This window comes from Pristis pectinata, chromosome 2 (genome assembly GCF_009764475.1).
Source record: "Pristis pectinata isolate sPriPec2 chromosome 2, sPriPec2.1.pri, whole genome shotgun sequence".
In the NCBI taxonomy this organism is placed as follows: domain Eukaryota; kingdom Metazoa; phylum Chordata; class Chondrichthyes; order Rhinopristiformes; family Pristidae; genus Pristis; species Pristis pectinata.
Genome location: NC_067406.1, coordinates 121,147,017 through 121,164,101, shown reverse-complemented (window position 1 = coordinate 121,164,101; position 17,085 = coordinate 121,147,017). Strand labels below are relative to the sequence as shown.

The following is a 17,085-nucleotide window of genomic DNA, read 5'->3' as shown; positions in this document are numbered from 1 at the left end:
TACCTGATAATATCCAAATTTCCCCCCACATACCCATATCAAAGATGCACCTTTTGATACAGTATGTCGAAGTCAAGTTTATTGTCATATGCACAAGTATATGTATACACAGATGCAATGAAAAACTTGCTTGCAGCAGCATCACAGGCACATAGCATATAAACAGCATTCACAAGAAAAACATAAAAATAAATTATACACAATTTTTATGAGAAAGAATGCAATTAGAATTTTGCAAATAACCTTTTGCACACCCCTAATCTGACCTTTCCCATCCAATCCTTGTCTTTATGTGGCTTTTAAAAAGACACTGTGAGGAAGTTTTATTAAACGCCTCTATCACTGTCTTGGTAGTTTTTGACACAGGGCGTGACCTGCACAGGGCACTTTGAGTAATTCCTCATACTGTGCGCAGTTATGTGAAATTGGCTCAGTGGATATCAAGTTAGCTTTTCTTTTGTGTTTGTTTAGCTTCCTGCCATTCTGACTACACTACTGAATATTGGAGCCAAAATTCCATCCCATTATACTAATTTAAAGTATTGGTACCACTGACATTCCCCAGGCATCCCTCCAGAAATGTCATGTAATGCTGCACATTTCAGTTTTAATGTACATTAATGGGAAAAACAAATTCTAAAGCCTTGTACAGTTGTTCTTTCTCAAAGCAACAGCTACTGACACAACCTTGATTTCACTATTCAAAGATTCACTTGGCTTGACTGTTACTCATTTTTATTTGCCATCTGATGCTTTTGTTTTTAACTTCTTCCCTTATTGTTTCATTTTTTTGATGGCAGAAAACATCAGTTATATAAACTGATGTATAATTAGATATAAATTGATGTTTCCAGGACTTGCCAAAACCTTCTGAAGAAAAAATGAAGCTCACTCTTAATCAAAGTGCCTGGACATCGCACTCGAATTCTTTGGCATCTTGTTTATCAAGGCTTTCTGGAAAATCTGAAACGGGAAAAACTGGGTTAATAAACCTGGGCAATACATGCTATATGAATAGTGTCATTCAAGCATTATTTATGGCCACAGAGTAAGTGAATTCATTTAGAAATTTGGTAGAGTTTTTTTTGCAAGAAAGTAAAACTGCAAACTACTTTGAGTATCAATACAAAGAAGCAGTAGAAAATGGGAGTCAGTTTGATTCCACCTGCTGGAGACCATCTCATGCTTGGATTGATTTGAAGTTAATGAATATAATTAAAAAAGCAGAGGTGCTTTTAGATATGTTAGAAAGGTACTTTCCATATTTTTTAATATCAAAAGAAAACGGATGCATCCACCTTCCACACTTTCCCAACTGTAAATATTATATATTCTTTTATAGCCCCTTCTGTTACAGTACTGAAGCTGACTTATGCTTGGTAGAATTTTGAGCAGTTCATGACACTTATTGTGCACTGGATCAGGGATTGGTGGCTGCAATATAAATGCATGCATCTGGTATCAGTGAATGCTCAGTGGAACAAGTTGGTTTGTTAATTTTTGTTTGAAAAAAAACTATAGTAATTCTGTTTAGCCAATAGTTTATTAAATTTAACATGTGAGATTAATGAGAGGGTTGAAAGTTCAAAAATTAGCCTTGTTTTCTTCGATGTTCTCAAAAAAAAATCCTTCAGTTTCAGGAGGTCTGTTTTATCACTGAATCTAAATGGATCCCGCTCATTGATGAGAAAGCTGCAACTTCTGTTTGCTTTTTTGGCACACACTCAGGTACTTCGTAAAAAGATTATCTTTTCATAGATGATGTAATTTAATGGAATAGGTAAATACTGAATACTATTATCTTCTTTGTGCTAACTTAGAAACTTATGTGCTATGAATCCTTTATTATTGGGTGGGTTGGTTGGTTGATAAAAGATTTGACAATTTTTTTGATGTTAGCAATGATGGTGTCACTAATGCTAAACTTGAAAATGGGGTAAGTGACTTTTTAGGTTTTTTTATTTACAACTTGATCTCTATTAGCAAACTGTATATTCTTAGTCTTGGAAAACGGAATGATTATCAGTGTATATAGAAAACCATTTAATGTGTAGCATTCTGGCTTCTCTGATTTCTGCATTCTCCCACAAACCATGTTTGATTCAGTCTGAATTTTTGTGTTATACTTAGAATTGATTATTTGATGTCCATTTTTATAAGTTCTATATATTGACTGAAATGTTTATAAATTGGCATTGGCAAGACAAATATTAACTAGAGAATTGGTATTTTGTAATTGGTTAAGGTTAAATGAGCTCAAAATCAATGTATTTTTCAAATTGCCTTAAATACATAAAATAGTTTCACTGTATTACATTGTTCCGGTGTAGTCAGTTTCCTACGTATTTAAGTTGATTGGAATACAATGTGGAAATGCAGATTCCAAACATTTAACGTTACTGTATCAACAGCGAGCAGCATATGCTCCACAGAGCTTCTTTGAAGAATCCAGACCACCGTGGTTCACCCCTGGATCCCAGCAAGACTGTTCTGAATACCTCAGGTTCCTTTTGGATAGGTAAACACTTTTATTGTTTGGTGGTCACGTTCTATAACTAGACATAATAAGTAAGATAATTTCAGTCTTTTTATCAATGAGTTGTGCTTGCTGAATTGTTGTCTGTTGTGTGAGTGCAAGTCAAACAAGGCAGCAACCATACACTATGCTGATATCTCATAGGGTCCCCTTTTCCAGTGCACACAGAGGTGATTGTGTTTTAATGATCTTACCATCCTTGTGTGGCTTGATAGTAAAGGCTGTGGATTTGGGAGTTACTGTTTTAGCCTAGTGTGGGAAATGCAGGAAACCTACTATAAGGACTCCATTCCATTCCCTCAGTTTGTCTGTCTCCATCTTGTAGATTCTGATGATGGAGACTTTCCTCACCAGACTTTCCCAGGGGGTCTTCCTCTTCCTTTAACTGTGGCTTCTCCGCTATCAAGTGCATCTCTATTTCCTGCATTTCTGCGCTCATCCCTTCTTGGCAGCCCCTGCCACCAAGGGTTCCCCTTGTCCTCACCATCCATTACACAGCCACCATATTTGATGGAGTAACACCACTTTCAAAGAGGTTACACACATCTTCGCTCTGCTTCCCTTTCAGCATTCCAAGTGGACCATTCCCTCCGCAACTCCCCGATTTTTTTTTTTCCCTTCCATCTCCACAAATCACTCCCCTTTCCTGTGCAACCTGCTCTTTCACCTCGTCCCTTTCCACTGTCCAGGAACCCAAGAAGTCCTTCCATGTTAAGCAGCAATTCATCTGCATTTCTTGTAATTTGGTGTATTGTTTTCGGTATTCACAATACAGTCCTCTTTGCATTAGAAAAGCCAAATGCATATTGGGGGACTGTCATGCAGAACACCTCTGATCAGTCGACTGGAGCTTCCAGTTGCTTGTCATGTCTCTGTCTTTGGATTCCTGTACACCTTCTTACTATGTGTTACAGCAATCAGAACTCAATACTGAATTCAACAGTTTCAGATAACTAATCACTCCTGTTTGCGATAGAACTGGCTCTGCACAGATGGAACTTGATCTGTTGTGTGTTTCCAGTATTCACTATTATTTCAGATTTCCAGCAACTGCTGTGTTCTGAGTCTCACAGTTCCAGCACTTATATTTGTTGTTACTCTCTTTCTCTATCTCTGTCCCTTTCTGTCCTGCCCTAATTCATCTTTCTTTTATTTACACTCCGGGCAGATCAGCTATAATTCATAAACATTCAGTTGCTCTCCTAGCTTGCCAACAAAACCAATTATAACCTGGACAATCTTAGTCTGCACCTTATCAAAGACATTCCCTTTGTTTTTTTCTATCCCTTCCTCTCTTTGCAGTTTAGACATGCATCTTTTCTCACTTTTCCAATTCTGACTAGTTTATCAACTTGAAATGTTAACTATGTTTCTTTCTCTACAGATGCTACCTAGCCTGCTGAGTATTTCCAGCATTTCTGTTCTCAGTTCAGATTTCCAGTATCTGCATTTTTAATTAGATTTTCAGTAACTTTATGACATTGGAATAGAAACATATTTAGATTTTATTGAGCATTCTTAATGTATTAGTAGATTGATGGGAAAGAAAGGGCTTCCATTTACATAATGCATTTCGCAACATGAGAACATCTTGAAATGTTTCACAGCCCGTGAATTGCTTTTGAAGTGTAATCACTAAATTACAAGCACAACAAACAGAAAAGAAATAAATAATGAGATAATTTGTACCGTGTGCTGTTTGTTAATTGATAAATATTAGCCAGGCTATTGAAAGCCCTCCTGCTCTTCTTTGAAGGGAAGGGAAACACAATGCTTGCCGTTTCATCCTGAAGACAAAACTTCCTCAAGTGCATCAATCCCTTGCTGGACTAAAGCTTTAGTGTACTGAAGCTTGCAATGGATGTTGTCCCCATGACTTATGAATAGGGTGACGATGCTGACATCGAGCCTAATTTCTTTGAATGATCAGGCTGTACCAACTAGAGAAAGAATTGTAATATTGCTGAAAACTTGGAAGTTGCCACAGTGACTTTTGAAAGAACAGATTCTCATGTTTTTCATTTTAATCTTCAAGTACTATTTTTGCCAAGAGGTGCTAATGTAACACTCTATTAGAAAGTGGTGAGGACATGCCAATTGTTTTTAATCTACATTCCAAGGAAATGGTGTGGCTAAAATTGCAGTTGGAATATGGGTATTGAAAGATATCAGTTGTTACGCCACATATATCTGTAGCCTAGATGTGTGAAGTGATGCATTTTGGAAGGGAAAATGAGAAGAAGTTGTTTAAACTCATGGCACAATCTTAAAGCAGCTGAAGGAGAGACCAGGAAATTCAAATATTCAAACCTTTGAATATGCTGTTAGTCTTCTATAAGGATAAAAGGACATAAAATCTGGGGTCATAAAACATGGCACAAAAGCAGGGATGTTCTGATGGATCTTTAATTTGCTAATTAGGCCTATGCTGGAGTTTTGTGACCAATTCTGTGCACAACAGTTCAAGCATAATAATAAGCCCTTATTGAAAATGAGGTTTATTAGGATGGTGCAAGGGATAAGGGATTACAGTTATTTAGAAAGGTTTAATGAAACTGAGCTTTATTCTTAGAGCTGAGAAGGGAAAGGGTAAATTTAATTAGTGTTGAAGATTGAGGGATTTTGTTAAATGCAGAGAATCTGTTTTGATAGTAGGGTTGATAAGCAAAGGGAACAGATTTAGGATAATTGACAAAAGAGTCAGTTGGAAGGCAAAGAGAATTTGTTCAGTAAGTTAACATTGTAATATATAACCAGACCCAATGATAATTTCAAAGATGAATTGGATTGTTACATGAAGAAAATAAAATTGCAGGGTGAGAGGGAAAGGATGTGATTTTTTTTTTCCATGGGATGTGCATCCAGATACTGAAAGGCTAGCAAGCTTTTTGTCCATTTCTAATTAATCCCTGAACATTGGCTTGCTGGGCCACTTCGGAGGGCAATTCAGAATCAACCACATTGGTAGGTCTGGAGTTGTATGCAAGTGAGACAGGATGTTCATGAATTAGATAGTCAATACTGATACAAGCTCTTAAATTCAAAGCTAATTAGTTGAATGTAAATTTCTCATCTCTTCTGGCATCAGAACCCATGTCATCAGATCAATAGTTGAGGTCTCTGGATGCTAGTCTATTAAGTTAACCACTTCACTCTTTGTTAACTGGATAATTATTTTTAGACATAGGCATACTGATCAAAATAAGCACTGTCTGCCCTGTAATATTTTACTATGTTTTCTAATGCCGTAAAATATCTGCTCCTTGCTACACTTCTCTAAGATGTCACCGACTGAGAATCACCCTGCATCTCCCAGATTGTGTGTAAACATTCATTGTGGAATTCATCTTTTACGATAAGTGAAAGCTCCGTGTAAATAGTTATACTTTGAGATAGATGGAAGGTCTTGGCGTCCTTGATTTGGCTTTTTCAGCAAGCCAGGGAGTTAATGGTTAATACTCAAGGTTGAGTATTTTCCATTTTATTTTCTTAAAGGCAGAGTGATGTAGTTAGGCCTATGTTCTTTCCCTAATTTGGCCTTCTTCCTATACTTCACATGACAGTTCATCTTGCTTTCCATTGTGAAAGCCACTTGACTTTTTGACCAAATAATTGAAGATAAATCAACCTAATGTGCCCATATGACAAAATCTTAAAGTTGGAATGTGCAGGGTTTATTCATGATGAAGTTCTTTATAAATTTTGACAAATGTTGACTATTCAAAAATGTTCAAGAAAAATATTTAGAAATCAGGCCTCTTACTAGTGGTTTGAAATTGGTCCCACTGGGTCTGCAATACCCTAAATAAGATGGGGATATGTATGTGTGGTTTCAAAGTGATAGTTATATTAAAAAAAATGACCATTACAGATGGGAACAATCATTCAACAACATTAATATAATCAAATTAGGTCCTCTCCCAAAGAAAGCAACTCCCTTGTTTCAATTGCCTTGATCATCCATATCCTGTTGACATCCCTAACCTGCATTTCTCCTTCACTGGGGACAGCTCTTTCTGACCTGTGAAACATAGTATCTGTATTTCTACACCTTGCCATGCTCCTTCCCACATTCAAAAATCTTGGCCTAGCTTTTCTATCTTGGGTAATCAGAAATTGCCCTCAAAATTTAACAAGCTTTACAAAGTGGATTAGTTCCTCAGATTTCTGCTGAAACCTAGTTGCATATTGCCAAATGGCTCATGAACCAGCAGAGTTGGACAGCATTTCAGAATATATTTTATGTTGATTAAAAATGCTTATTTTTGTGATTTTAGTCCAACAGCTGTAACATAATTTTAAATAATGGAAAATTATTTTAGATAAGAGGTACTCATTGTAGTACAGGAATCATAGTAAAAGCTTTTCAGATGTGCCTATTAATCAATTTGTATTCTTACTTAAAAAGAACAGTTGAATTGCAGGAGCCACTTCGATCCTGGGAGCAGCCAGTTTTATGGCTGCAGCCAGTTTCCGGTGCATTGTTTTTACGCTGGATATTATTTGTGCTTGACGTTCCAGGATCTTGGAGGTTGCTATAAGCAATTTTAAATCAATTGCACTGAAAGAAAACCTTGCAACTTGAAGAATCTATAGGTCTTTGATTTCCCTGTGCTAGCTTCCCCTTTACCCTATGCTTCATGTCCACTGTTCTTTTCTTCATGGTTAGGTGCTTGGGACAATTTCCTGCACATGAAGAACAAGTTATTTTTTTTTAATCAGAAAATCTTTAAGAGAAACTTGTATGTTGTTTGAGAGTGAAAACACCATGCTCTTCATGTGAACATAAATTGGATTCTTTGCCTAGTAACTGAATATCAACTTGAATATCTTTCTGAGACCCTCATGAGTTTTCTAATAGGTTTCTTTGAAGCAGAATCTGCTGGGTTAGGCTTAATAAAGTTGCTGAAGAGATCGATGCATTACTCTGGAACACTATGACTCTCCAAACCCATCAAAATAACATGTATCTCTGAACTTGTAAAGAACTGCTGAACAACAGATTTTAGTTTTCACACTAAATGACAGATGGCCATTGAACAGATATATTAATATGAACAATCTGGGTCAGAGAGGGGGACCTCTAGGAATGTCTTAAAAAAAATTTAGGGTGTTTTTTGATTTTTTTTAATGTGTCATTTAAGGAAGATCAAGATTTTTTACTACATTTATAGACTACAAATTATCCCAGTTGATCCTTTCATAGAGAATAGAAGATCCAAACAACAGACCCTTTGACCCATCTTTCAGTTTTCAAATATGTGACCCTCAGGATTTACCCTTGTTGCTGACCTCTTATGTCCCTTTAGATATAAGTTAATTTCAAACGTGGACAGGAAAAGCCTGGAAGTATTTAAGTGGGGGGTGGCGAACAAACAAAGCGAAGCAGTTTCAGGGTGTGAGTTTATATAGACTTAAGTGGCAAATACCTACATTGCAATTTGGATTTTTTTTTCCCTAAATTTGATTCTTATTTAACTTGGTTTGTTAAATTTTAATTTTATGCCGAATACAAAACCCTTTGTTTATTCCTTTCTCCATAGGTTACATGAAGAAGAAAAAACATGCAGAATGGTCAATGAGAATTCCCTACCAACCTGTGAAAATTCTGTATATGACTGCAACTCTCAAGGGCATCCCGAGGAAACATCATCTCTCACTGAATCAGATCTAGCAAGAGTTGATGGGAAAACACTTATAGAGAAAATGTTTGGAGGCAAACTGCAAACCACAATACACTGTCTAAACTGTAAAAGCACCTCTCAGAAACAAGAGGCATTCACTGACCTTTCATTGGCCTTTCCTCCATGCCTTGAAGACATTGTAGAAGCTGGATCAACACAGTTGCTTGTCCCAGCAGAGTATGAAAGCACAATGCCTACATGTTGTACTGCAGTAATCTCTGACACTCTTCATACTGAACCTTCTGTAGTTCATAACCTTCAGGTGGAAGAAATTGGACATAGATCAGAAACAGAAGATGAAATGCTTCAAACATTTCCATTACAACCTATTAATTCTGTGGATTCTTTCAGGCTGCCAATGCAATCTGATAAACTGGTCACAGTCCATAGCAATAAATCCATTGAGCGGAATGACAAAACCAGATCTGTCCCTAACCTAATAAACTACTTCTTGGCCCCAGAGATTCTCAATGGAGAGAACAAATATTACTGTGAAAATTGTGCCTCATTGCAGAACGCACAGAAGGTGATGCAGGTGGTAGATGAACCTGAATACCTCATTCTCACTCTCCTAAGATTTTCATATGACTCAAAAAGTCACGTAAGGCGAAAAATCCTAGATGATGTGGCACTTCCACTCATTTTACAGTTGCCAGTTGAAAAGAAAACTCCAAAATCACTAGCAATCAACCAGTCCTTGCTATCTGACTCACCTGAAAACCTGCCTAAAAAATTGAAGCCTTCTGGTTCAGTAGATTCAAGTGATACTCAGTCAGTATCTTACCACCTTTGTTCTATCGTTGTGCATTCTGGGATGTCATCTGAGAGTGGGCATTATTACTGCTACGCCAGAAACATCAATTCAGGTTCTGTAGGTCAATTGTGTTACAAGACTGACCTTGCAGGTTTGTCCTCTCCTCCAAGTTATATGACAGATAATGACAATTCCGGTACATCAGTTACTTGGCACGAACCAAACTGCAAAGAGACATCAAAGGAATGGTTTCTGTTCAATGACAGCAGAGTGACTTTCACAACCTTTCAATCTGTTCAGAACATTACTAGCAGGTTTCCTAAGGACACGGCATATGTCTTGTTTTATAGGAAACAAGATGCTAATGGTGGCATATACCCAAGTACGGTAAATGGACTATGGGTGAATGGAGAGCCACCACTGCAGAAAGAACTCATGGATGCAATTACTAAAGACAACAAGCTTTACCTACAGGTACTTTATTTGGTGAATGTTATGTCCTTCTAAGTGAAGGAGTTCAGCAATGATAAAAGAAACATTATTTGCACTTATTGTTGGGGAAAGGCACACCTGGCAATGTAGGACAACTAGATGCAGCATAAAACCTCCTCTACTCTGGTAAAATCATCAAAGCAGCCCCTTTTTAACTTTGACCAAGCCCATCTCCAGCAGAGAAATACACCAGCTACCATTTGATATCTGAGTGAACAACAGACAAATTGAAACCACTTTTATGTGGTTATCCAGCTGTCATGGAAAGATGGACTTTAATGTCAAAATTCATTTTACATAGGACCTCTACAACTACTCACTCAGTGTTTTACCATAGGTCAGGGGTGAATTAGAGCTTGGTTCAAAAAATGTTGGGTTCAGTCTTTAAAAGTTTATAGCGCAAAAGTATACCTGTATTACCTGTATTTTTTTAATTCTTATATTTCTAAATTCTAATCTAAACCCATGATGTATACCACACTTCTATCGGCTTCTTTCCCCCTTTCATCAGTAACTCAGTAAGTTTATCTCATGTATACCTGAACTGTATTGATGAAGAAAGCTCCAAGCTTGATTGTTGATCTGTATTGTTCTTGCCGACAGATAAAATATAAAGGTACAGTCGATATTTCGGGTCAAGACCCTTCAGTCCATATTGACTGTCCATTTCCCTCCACTGATGCTGCCTGACCCACTGACTTCCTCCAGCAGTTTTTTGCTCCATATACAGCATCTGCAACTTCTTGTGTCTCCAATATAAAGGCACTGTTGGCCTCTGAGAGGAAAAATTGTCAGGTTCCTGACTCCAACCCAGCAGTCACTTTGAGGACATGACATGTAAACAAAATTTTTAAATCCTCCACAGTGGTATTGAACTGAATCTCACTCCCAAGGCTTAATGTGTGAATAAGAACTACTTGGACAAAGTACTGAAGGATGACTGGTATTAATGGATTAGTACCTAACAAGGGGCCACTGTGGTCATAATAGATGGATAAAATTGGAATCTTGCATAAATATTAACTGAAGTCATTGTGGTACATTATGATGCAATGTTAATGTACAATACCATGGAATAATAATGAAATTTTATTTTTACTTCTCTTTCCCCTATTAAGATTTTAATTTCAGACCTGCTGATGTAAGAATATTGGTAATTGGAGATTAGGTGCCTTTTCACAAAGTAGGTTAATGAAATAAGCTGGTACCTCTTTTCAACCATTAGAAATTTCAGTCTGAGTGATAGTGGAAGATGTGGAATGGGCTATTTGTGACCACAAATGGTACATGATATAAGAGCACAGAAATTAGGCGCAAGAGTGAATCATAAGGGTCAGAGAACCTGCACTGCCTTTCAATAAGTTTGTGGTTGATCTGATCTTTAGCCTCTTCCCTACTTCCCTGCCAGTTCTTGTAATTTCCCTATCATCAAAAAAGCTGTCTACCTCAATCTTGAGTATATCTAATGATTTATTATCTACAGGTTCACAATCTGCTGAGAGAATAAATTCTTCCTCACTGTCATCTCTAGTCTGGCAAGGTGATAGAAATTGCTAACATAACATCAATAAATGATTTAAGAGCTCAGGTATTTACAACCCAAGAATTATTGAAGCAACCATAGATTGTGACTTTGGGCCTAAAATGGACAAATCAAAATATTTTCTTACTGGTGAGAGATTAAGGTTTGAGGAACAGCAAATGGATTTAGGAGTCACTAAAAATATAAAGAAGGAGAAAAAAATAAAAACGTTTATGATGGATTGTTGTCATTTACCTCAGGAGACTTAAATTTGAAAGTTATACAGAGCTTTGCTTGGGCTCCATTCTGGAAAGTAATACTGACTTTGGGATACAGTACAGAATCACCAGAACCTAAAGATTTATATTGCAAGGATAGTTGGTATATAAACTTGGAATGTTTTTCCTTGCAGTTAGGTCAAGGGGTGATTTAATCAAACTCAAATTAATAAAACAACTTGATAGGGTGGATAAATCGTATTACTGGCCCAAACTTAGTTGATCCAATTGAGGAGGGCTCAATTAGATCAACCCAATTTCAACCTAAATCAATACAACCCAAGAATTATTGAAGCAACTTTGAATTGTGACCTGGCCTTTCATGTACAGTATCATAGTGACCATGTTATTGGGCTAATATCCGCAGATCTGAGTTTTATTCCACTATGATATCGAGATAATTTAAATTCAAGTAATTAAATAAATCCGAAGTGTCTAAAAAGAAACTAGTAACGGTGACTGTGAAACTATTGGATTGACAGAAAAATCTATGTTGTTCACTAACATCTGGGAAGGAAACCAGCCATCCTCACAGTCTTACATCTTGGTAACTCTACACAGTCAATGTTTACCTTTAGCAGGCCTCTTAGCACTCACTCAATTCACAGGGAGTTGGGATGGACAATTAACACTGTGTATGTCAGCACAGTCCTCATCACTTAAACAATGGGAAGATAATTTAGAGGCACCTGTGCAGAAAGTCTCATTAGATGCAACACCTATCCTTTCACTTCTTTTCCTTCCCATCACCTTGGGACCCAAACAGTTATTCCAACTGAAGTTTCTTCCAATCCAATGTACTGCATTTGGTGTTCACATTGTGATCTCCTTTGCACTGGATTTCTCCAAAGCAGATTGCAGAACACGTGTTCAGTCCACAGTAGTGACCTTGAGCTTCTGATTGCCTGCCACTTTAATTGTCTATCCCACTCCCATTCTGACCTATCCATCTGTGGCCTGCTGCATTGTTATAATGAGGCCCAATGCAAGCTTTTTTTTTCACTGACTTTTTACAGGTTTATTAGCAGAGCTTTCCCCTAATATGACGTCTGTTCCAGTGTAATGCTCTCCCCAAGAGATCTAGCTTTTGTGAATGGGTAAAACAACAGTGAAACTCTTCAACAAATCAAACTGAAGTAACCTCACCAAGGCATATAGAGATAAAGCAGGAAATAAAAAGACAGGAGATATCAATAGCATTTAACTCGTATAAACAGGAAGTAAAACGAAAAAATACAGATGAAATTGAGATAAAAGACAAAATAAAGGGAATTAATTCTTGAAATTTTCTTTTAAATCTGTAACACCAGCCTGTTTACTTCCTCAACTCTCTCTTAAATGAATTGGCCCTAACTTCTGTCAATTTTAGTGCAGAACTAGTGAATAATTGGATGTTCTCTCATTTTTATAGTGATTTCAGTGGCAAGTCTGTTAGATAGGACACCAATAGTGCTTCCTGTGGAAGAACAGGGTAACTCTGTATTCCCTGGTAGCTCCTTCTATAAATTGTGCTTTCAATCACTCTTAACGTCATATTCTCCATATGCCTTTATGTTTCTTTGATCTTTTGTTGTCGCTTTTTTTTAAAGGAACAATATGCACTACAACTATAACAAACAAGAAGACACAATCTGTCTTTTAAAATGTGGGCAAATTAGTATTGTGGGCAATTGCAAGCCGCTTTTGACAGTGAGTTTGTATGTACTCATTCAACTTCACTCGCAACTTAAATCTTATGCACTTGACAGTGAATTTTTCAATCAATTTTATTGAGTTGTGGACTACAAATGCTTTTATTCTCCTTTCTATGAGTGTAAGCGGTGACCGTGCGTTATGATGCTCTGAGAAATATTTGTTCCTATTCTAAATCTAAGGACGCACTGAAAGCTGTGGAACTTTGTCTTGGGTATTGAAGGTGTGAATATGCTTTCTATCACTCCATTGGGTTGGAACATTGATTTGCATGATGTTACACTTTGTATTTAAGGATTTTAATACTTCTAACTAGTAAGCAATACAGTTGAAATGAAATAAAAATTAACTTTTTGTTTTTCTTCCCATAGGAACAAGAGCTAAACGCTCGTACCAGAGCATTGCAAGCATCCTCTGCAACATGTTCATTTCGTCCACATGGTTTTGATGACAGTGACCCACCAGGGAGTTGTGGCCCAAGTGGTGGTGGAGGAGGAAGCGGTGGGTTTAATACTATTAGCCGTCTTGTCTTCTGAGAATCCTTCAACAAGGCCAACTTCCTTTCCCTACCCTTCCCTTTTACTGATAAATGGGGAGACATGCATCAAGTCACTCTATGGGTCAGAATATATTAGTTTCAAGATGCTTCCAGCTGTTCGCTTGTTTATCCCAGCCTGTTTGGCATTTTGAGAAAAAAAATTGACATGTACTACTCTATTAAGTTGGGGGTAAAAAGGCGGGTAAAACATACATGATTGCAATAATTTTTAAAGTTTGTAGATTTCTTAACCTTGCTCCTAAATTTGACCATAACCATATTTGCATGTTTAGATTATTTTTATGTAAATAAGCATTCAGCATTGTAATGTGTATTTGTATAATGACTGTAAATACATTTCAAGTGAACTTTTCAAATCCACATATACAAAGTATGGAAATGGTAATTTATAAATTGCCACATTTCTGGCATTGGATTTCTTTGATATTTTTACTTTTGAATGTGTATACAGCGTCTTGCAACTTCAGGGAGCATTACTTGTCACAGATTTGATAGAAATTCATTCTCCACCCCCAACCACTCTTTTCCCCCCCCCCACCCCACCGACCCCATCAACACCAACTTCTTTTTGTGTTTGTTCATCTGTGCCTTGAGATCTGTACAGACCAGGTGCATTTTAGAATCCAGGATTTGAATGCTATATTTTTTAAAAACTACATCCTTCGGAGAGGGAGAAGAATCACTTGTATGTTTATCACAGATGTATGTTAACATCTTAAATCTTGTTTACGTTTTGAAGTTTCTAAGAAACCCTGCCATCACTTGAAAAGATCTGAGATTTATTGCACATGCACACTAAATATAAAGGAGTAATGAAAATGTTTTCCTCTGTGTTTGTTCATGGGTGATGCAGTGATTTAACTACTGAATAATTCAAAACATTGTCAAATTTATGTTGGAATTGTTCGACTGTTGTGCTAAGTTTTGGAAAACAATATTTATAAATATTTAAATGTATAGGACAAAACAGGTCATGTGATTAGCAAAACAACATACTGGAAAAATGTTGGCTTTTATTCAGTAACAAGTTTTCACTAAATTATTGATTTTTTTATTTTAGAAATGCATTGCTATGCTTTAGGATATGAAATTAAAAAAGTTTTGATCCCATTTTGGATATGATTTTTTTTCCCACATGTACTCAGGGTCTAGCAATAATCAGTGTCTGCTGATGAATTTTTTCAACAATTGTTTGCCTTCATTAGAAACCTCATACCAAGCACTGATACAATGAAGCCATTCATCATATTATAAATGGAATTTCTTATTTTTAAAATAACTTCAATGGATTGTTTTTAATAGCCCTTTTTGTAAAATACCTGTTTTACGAATGTGCAATGTTCTTGTTATTCCCTTTTTCTACCCGGAGATTGAACGATAAAGCATAACGACTTGTTACATTTTTATTTGACCTCATTGCCTCAGGCTACTCCCTTAAGCAAATCTTCACTCATTTTGTTTGGCATATAATTACGCTGAGCAGTGTGTCCAGGCATTCAACAGTGTCCTAAGTCAAAGCTCACTGCTTTTCTTGCTTGCCTAAATGTGATCTCCCTGATTTGTAGAAATTACAGAGTAACATGGTATATTGTAGTGTAGGCATTACTTATCATTAAACTGGTGATAATAACAATGTTTGAACTGGAGCAAGGACTCACAAGTTTAATAACTGCAGTAGAATCTAATTTTGAGTAAATGGTATTAACTAATAATTGTGACAGCCAAATTAAATGTTTTGTCATCCAATGAAAACAATGGTCATTTTTCTGAGACTTTCCACATTGCACCACCCAGGCTAAGAAATACTTTCCAGAAAATACCTGAGACTAACAAAGCAGTTAAGTAATTTGTTAAATTCAGAAGGAAACTGACAATCAAAACATACTTTGAACCAAAGTTTTGAGATGTTTGTAACTACATTGAATTAATATTGCTCTTAGTCTTTTATGGTTCAGTGGGTAGAACTTTAACCTGCTGAGTTAGTAGGTTGTTGATTCATGTCCCAGTCCAGAGGGTTGACAACAAAAATCTAGAATTAATGCTCCATTTATGGAGGAAGTGCTACAACATCATAAGTGCTACCTTGCAGTTAAAACATGAATTCAATGCTCTGTCTGCTCTATTTGAAAAATCATGGCACATGTTATCCTATACTAATCACTAATATTGATTATGTGGTCATTATTATATTTCTGTTTGTGAGAACTTGCTGTGCACATATTGACTGCCATGTTTCCTCCATTAAAACATCGACAGTACTTCATTAAAAACTTTATTATTAGCTTCGAAGTGCATTCACGTGTTTTGAGATCAGAAAAGGTGCTACATTAGTGCAAGGCATTTCCTTTTCTCTCAGGTGCCTGGAGGAGGGGAAAAAAAGGACTAACTATTAAAAAATTAAAATCAAATGCAACTTTGGGCATGTGTTCTGTGAGTGATCCTAGGATATAGTACAATTTAAAGAGGTCAAATTTTTAATGTTGGACAAAAATATTTAATATTTCTCCCACTGCTTATTTAGGATCAGTGTGAATTTGATGAGGCTTTCCTGAATATTGCAGTGGGTGGAAGTAATCATTAACCAGTGATGCTGACTGGCAGTGTCTTGCTTCAAAGCCAAGCCTGGAGTGTTAGAGGTTGGTAGGAGTGGACAGAGCCAGTCATTTGCCTGTTAATAACTGTTCAACATTGAAGGAATGTTTCATTTGCAGTTAATTAACTTTACCAATGTATTTATTTCCCAGAACTTCAAAACTGGAATTCCATTCCTTCCCCAAGCTGTAAGCTATCAATGTACATGCTTGGTATGAATTTAATACTGTTTACACTAGAGCACAAGGACTGCAATTGCCTTAAACAGGAAATTGCAGTCCATGACTCTCACAAATCACCTGTCTGATACATTATCTTCAGGTTAGGGTTATGATCCTGACAACTCTTGAATTTGCTGTCTCTCATAGATATTGATCATCATCTTTGAGATTATTTATATATAGAAATTCAATTCTTTAGTGCTATGCAATTGAAAATGCACTGAATGAATCAGCACGTAATAGTGACCATTGCTGGGTTGTCACTGGAAATTTTACAGGCAATTCTGTGAAGCAATCACAGTTTCACATCTGATGTGCATCAAATTGATGTTATTTCCCCATGTAATGCTCCTTTTGGAGACCTGCAAGAAGAATTGGATCATGTTGTCCAAGGAATGACTATTTTAATCACTCAAAGAACTGTTTTTACTAGCTCTGCATCAGATTGTGACCCTGCTAAGGCAAGTTCCAATACTTGTCTTCCATCCCTCAGCAATGCTCTATTCCACAGCAGACACAATATAATCCCCTGCTGACCCCCAGTTTATCCATCTCTCCAGAGGCCCTGGCCCTACAATTTTCCCAATTCTCATGGCCCTAATCCTCCCAATTTCTCCACCTTACAAGGTACCATTCCTTAGATGGCCAGACTATTCAACCATGCAATGACCATAAAGCACATCCTAACACCTTAGAGTCTTTCCACCATCCACAAGGCATCAGTAAGAAGGATGATGGAATACTCAGAAGCATGA

General features: G+C 36.8%; 1 protein-coding gene across 2 annotated transcripts in view; it reads left to right on the top strand.

The window, feature by feature from the left end:
• usp38 (ubiquitin specific peptidase 38) overlaps positions 1 to 15,932 on the top strand; it is a 33,186-nt gene extending 17,254 nt beyond the window's left edge. For both annotated transcript variants that reach the window (XM_052010354.1, XM_052010355.1), the window contains 5 exons: positions 855 to 1,048; positions 1,635 to 1,728; positions 2,412 to 2,518; positions 8,080 to 9,448; positions 13,330 to 15,932. In XM_052010354.1, the coding sequence (XP_051866314.1) occupies positions 855 to 1,048; positions 1,635 to 1,728; positions 2,412 to 2,518; positions 8,080 to 9,448; positions 13,330 to 13,494 (1,929 nt within the window). In that variant the 3' untranslated portion in view covers positions 13,495 to 15,932. The remainder of the gene's footprint in view (positions 1 to 854; positions 1,049 to 1,634; positions 1,729 to 2,411; positions 2,519 to 8,079; positions 9,449 to 13,329) is intronic.
• Positions 15,933 to 17,085: the final 1,153 nt, after the last annotated feature.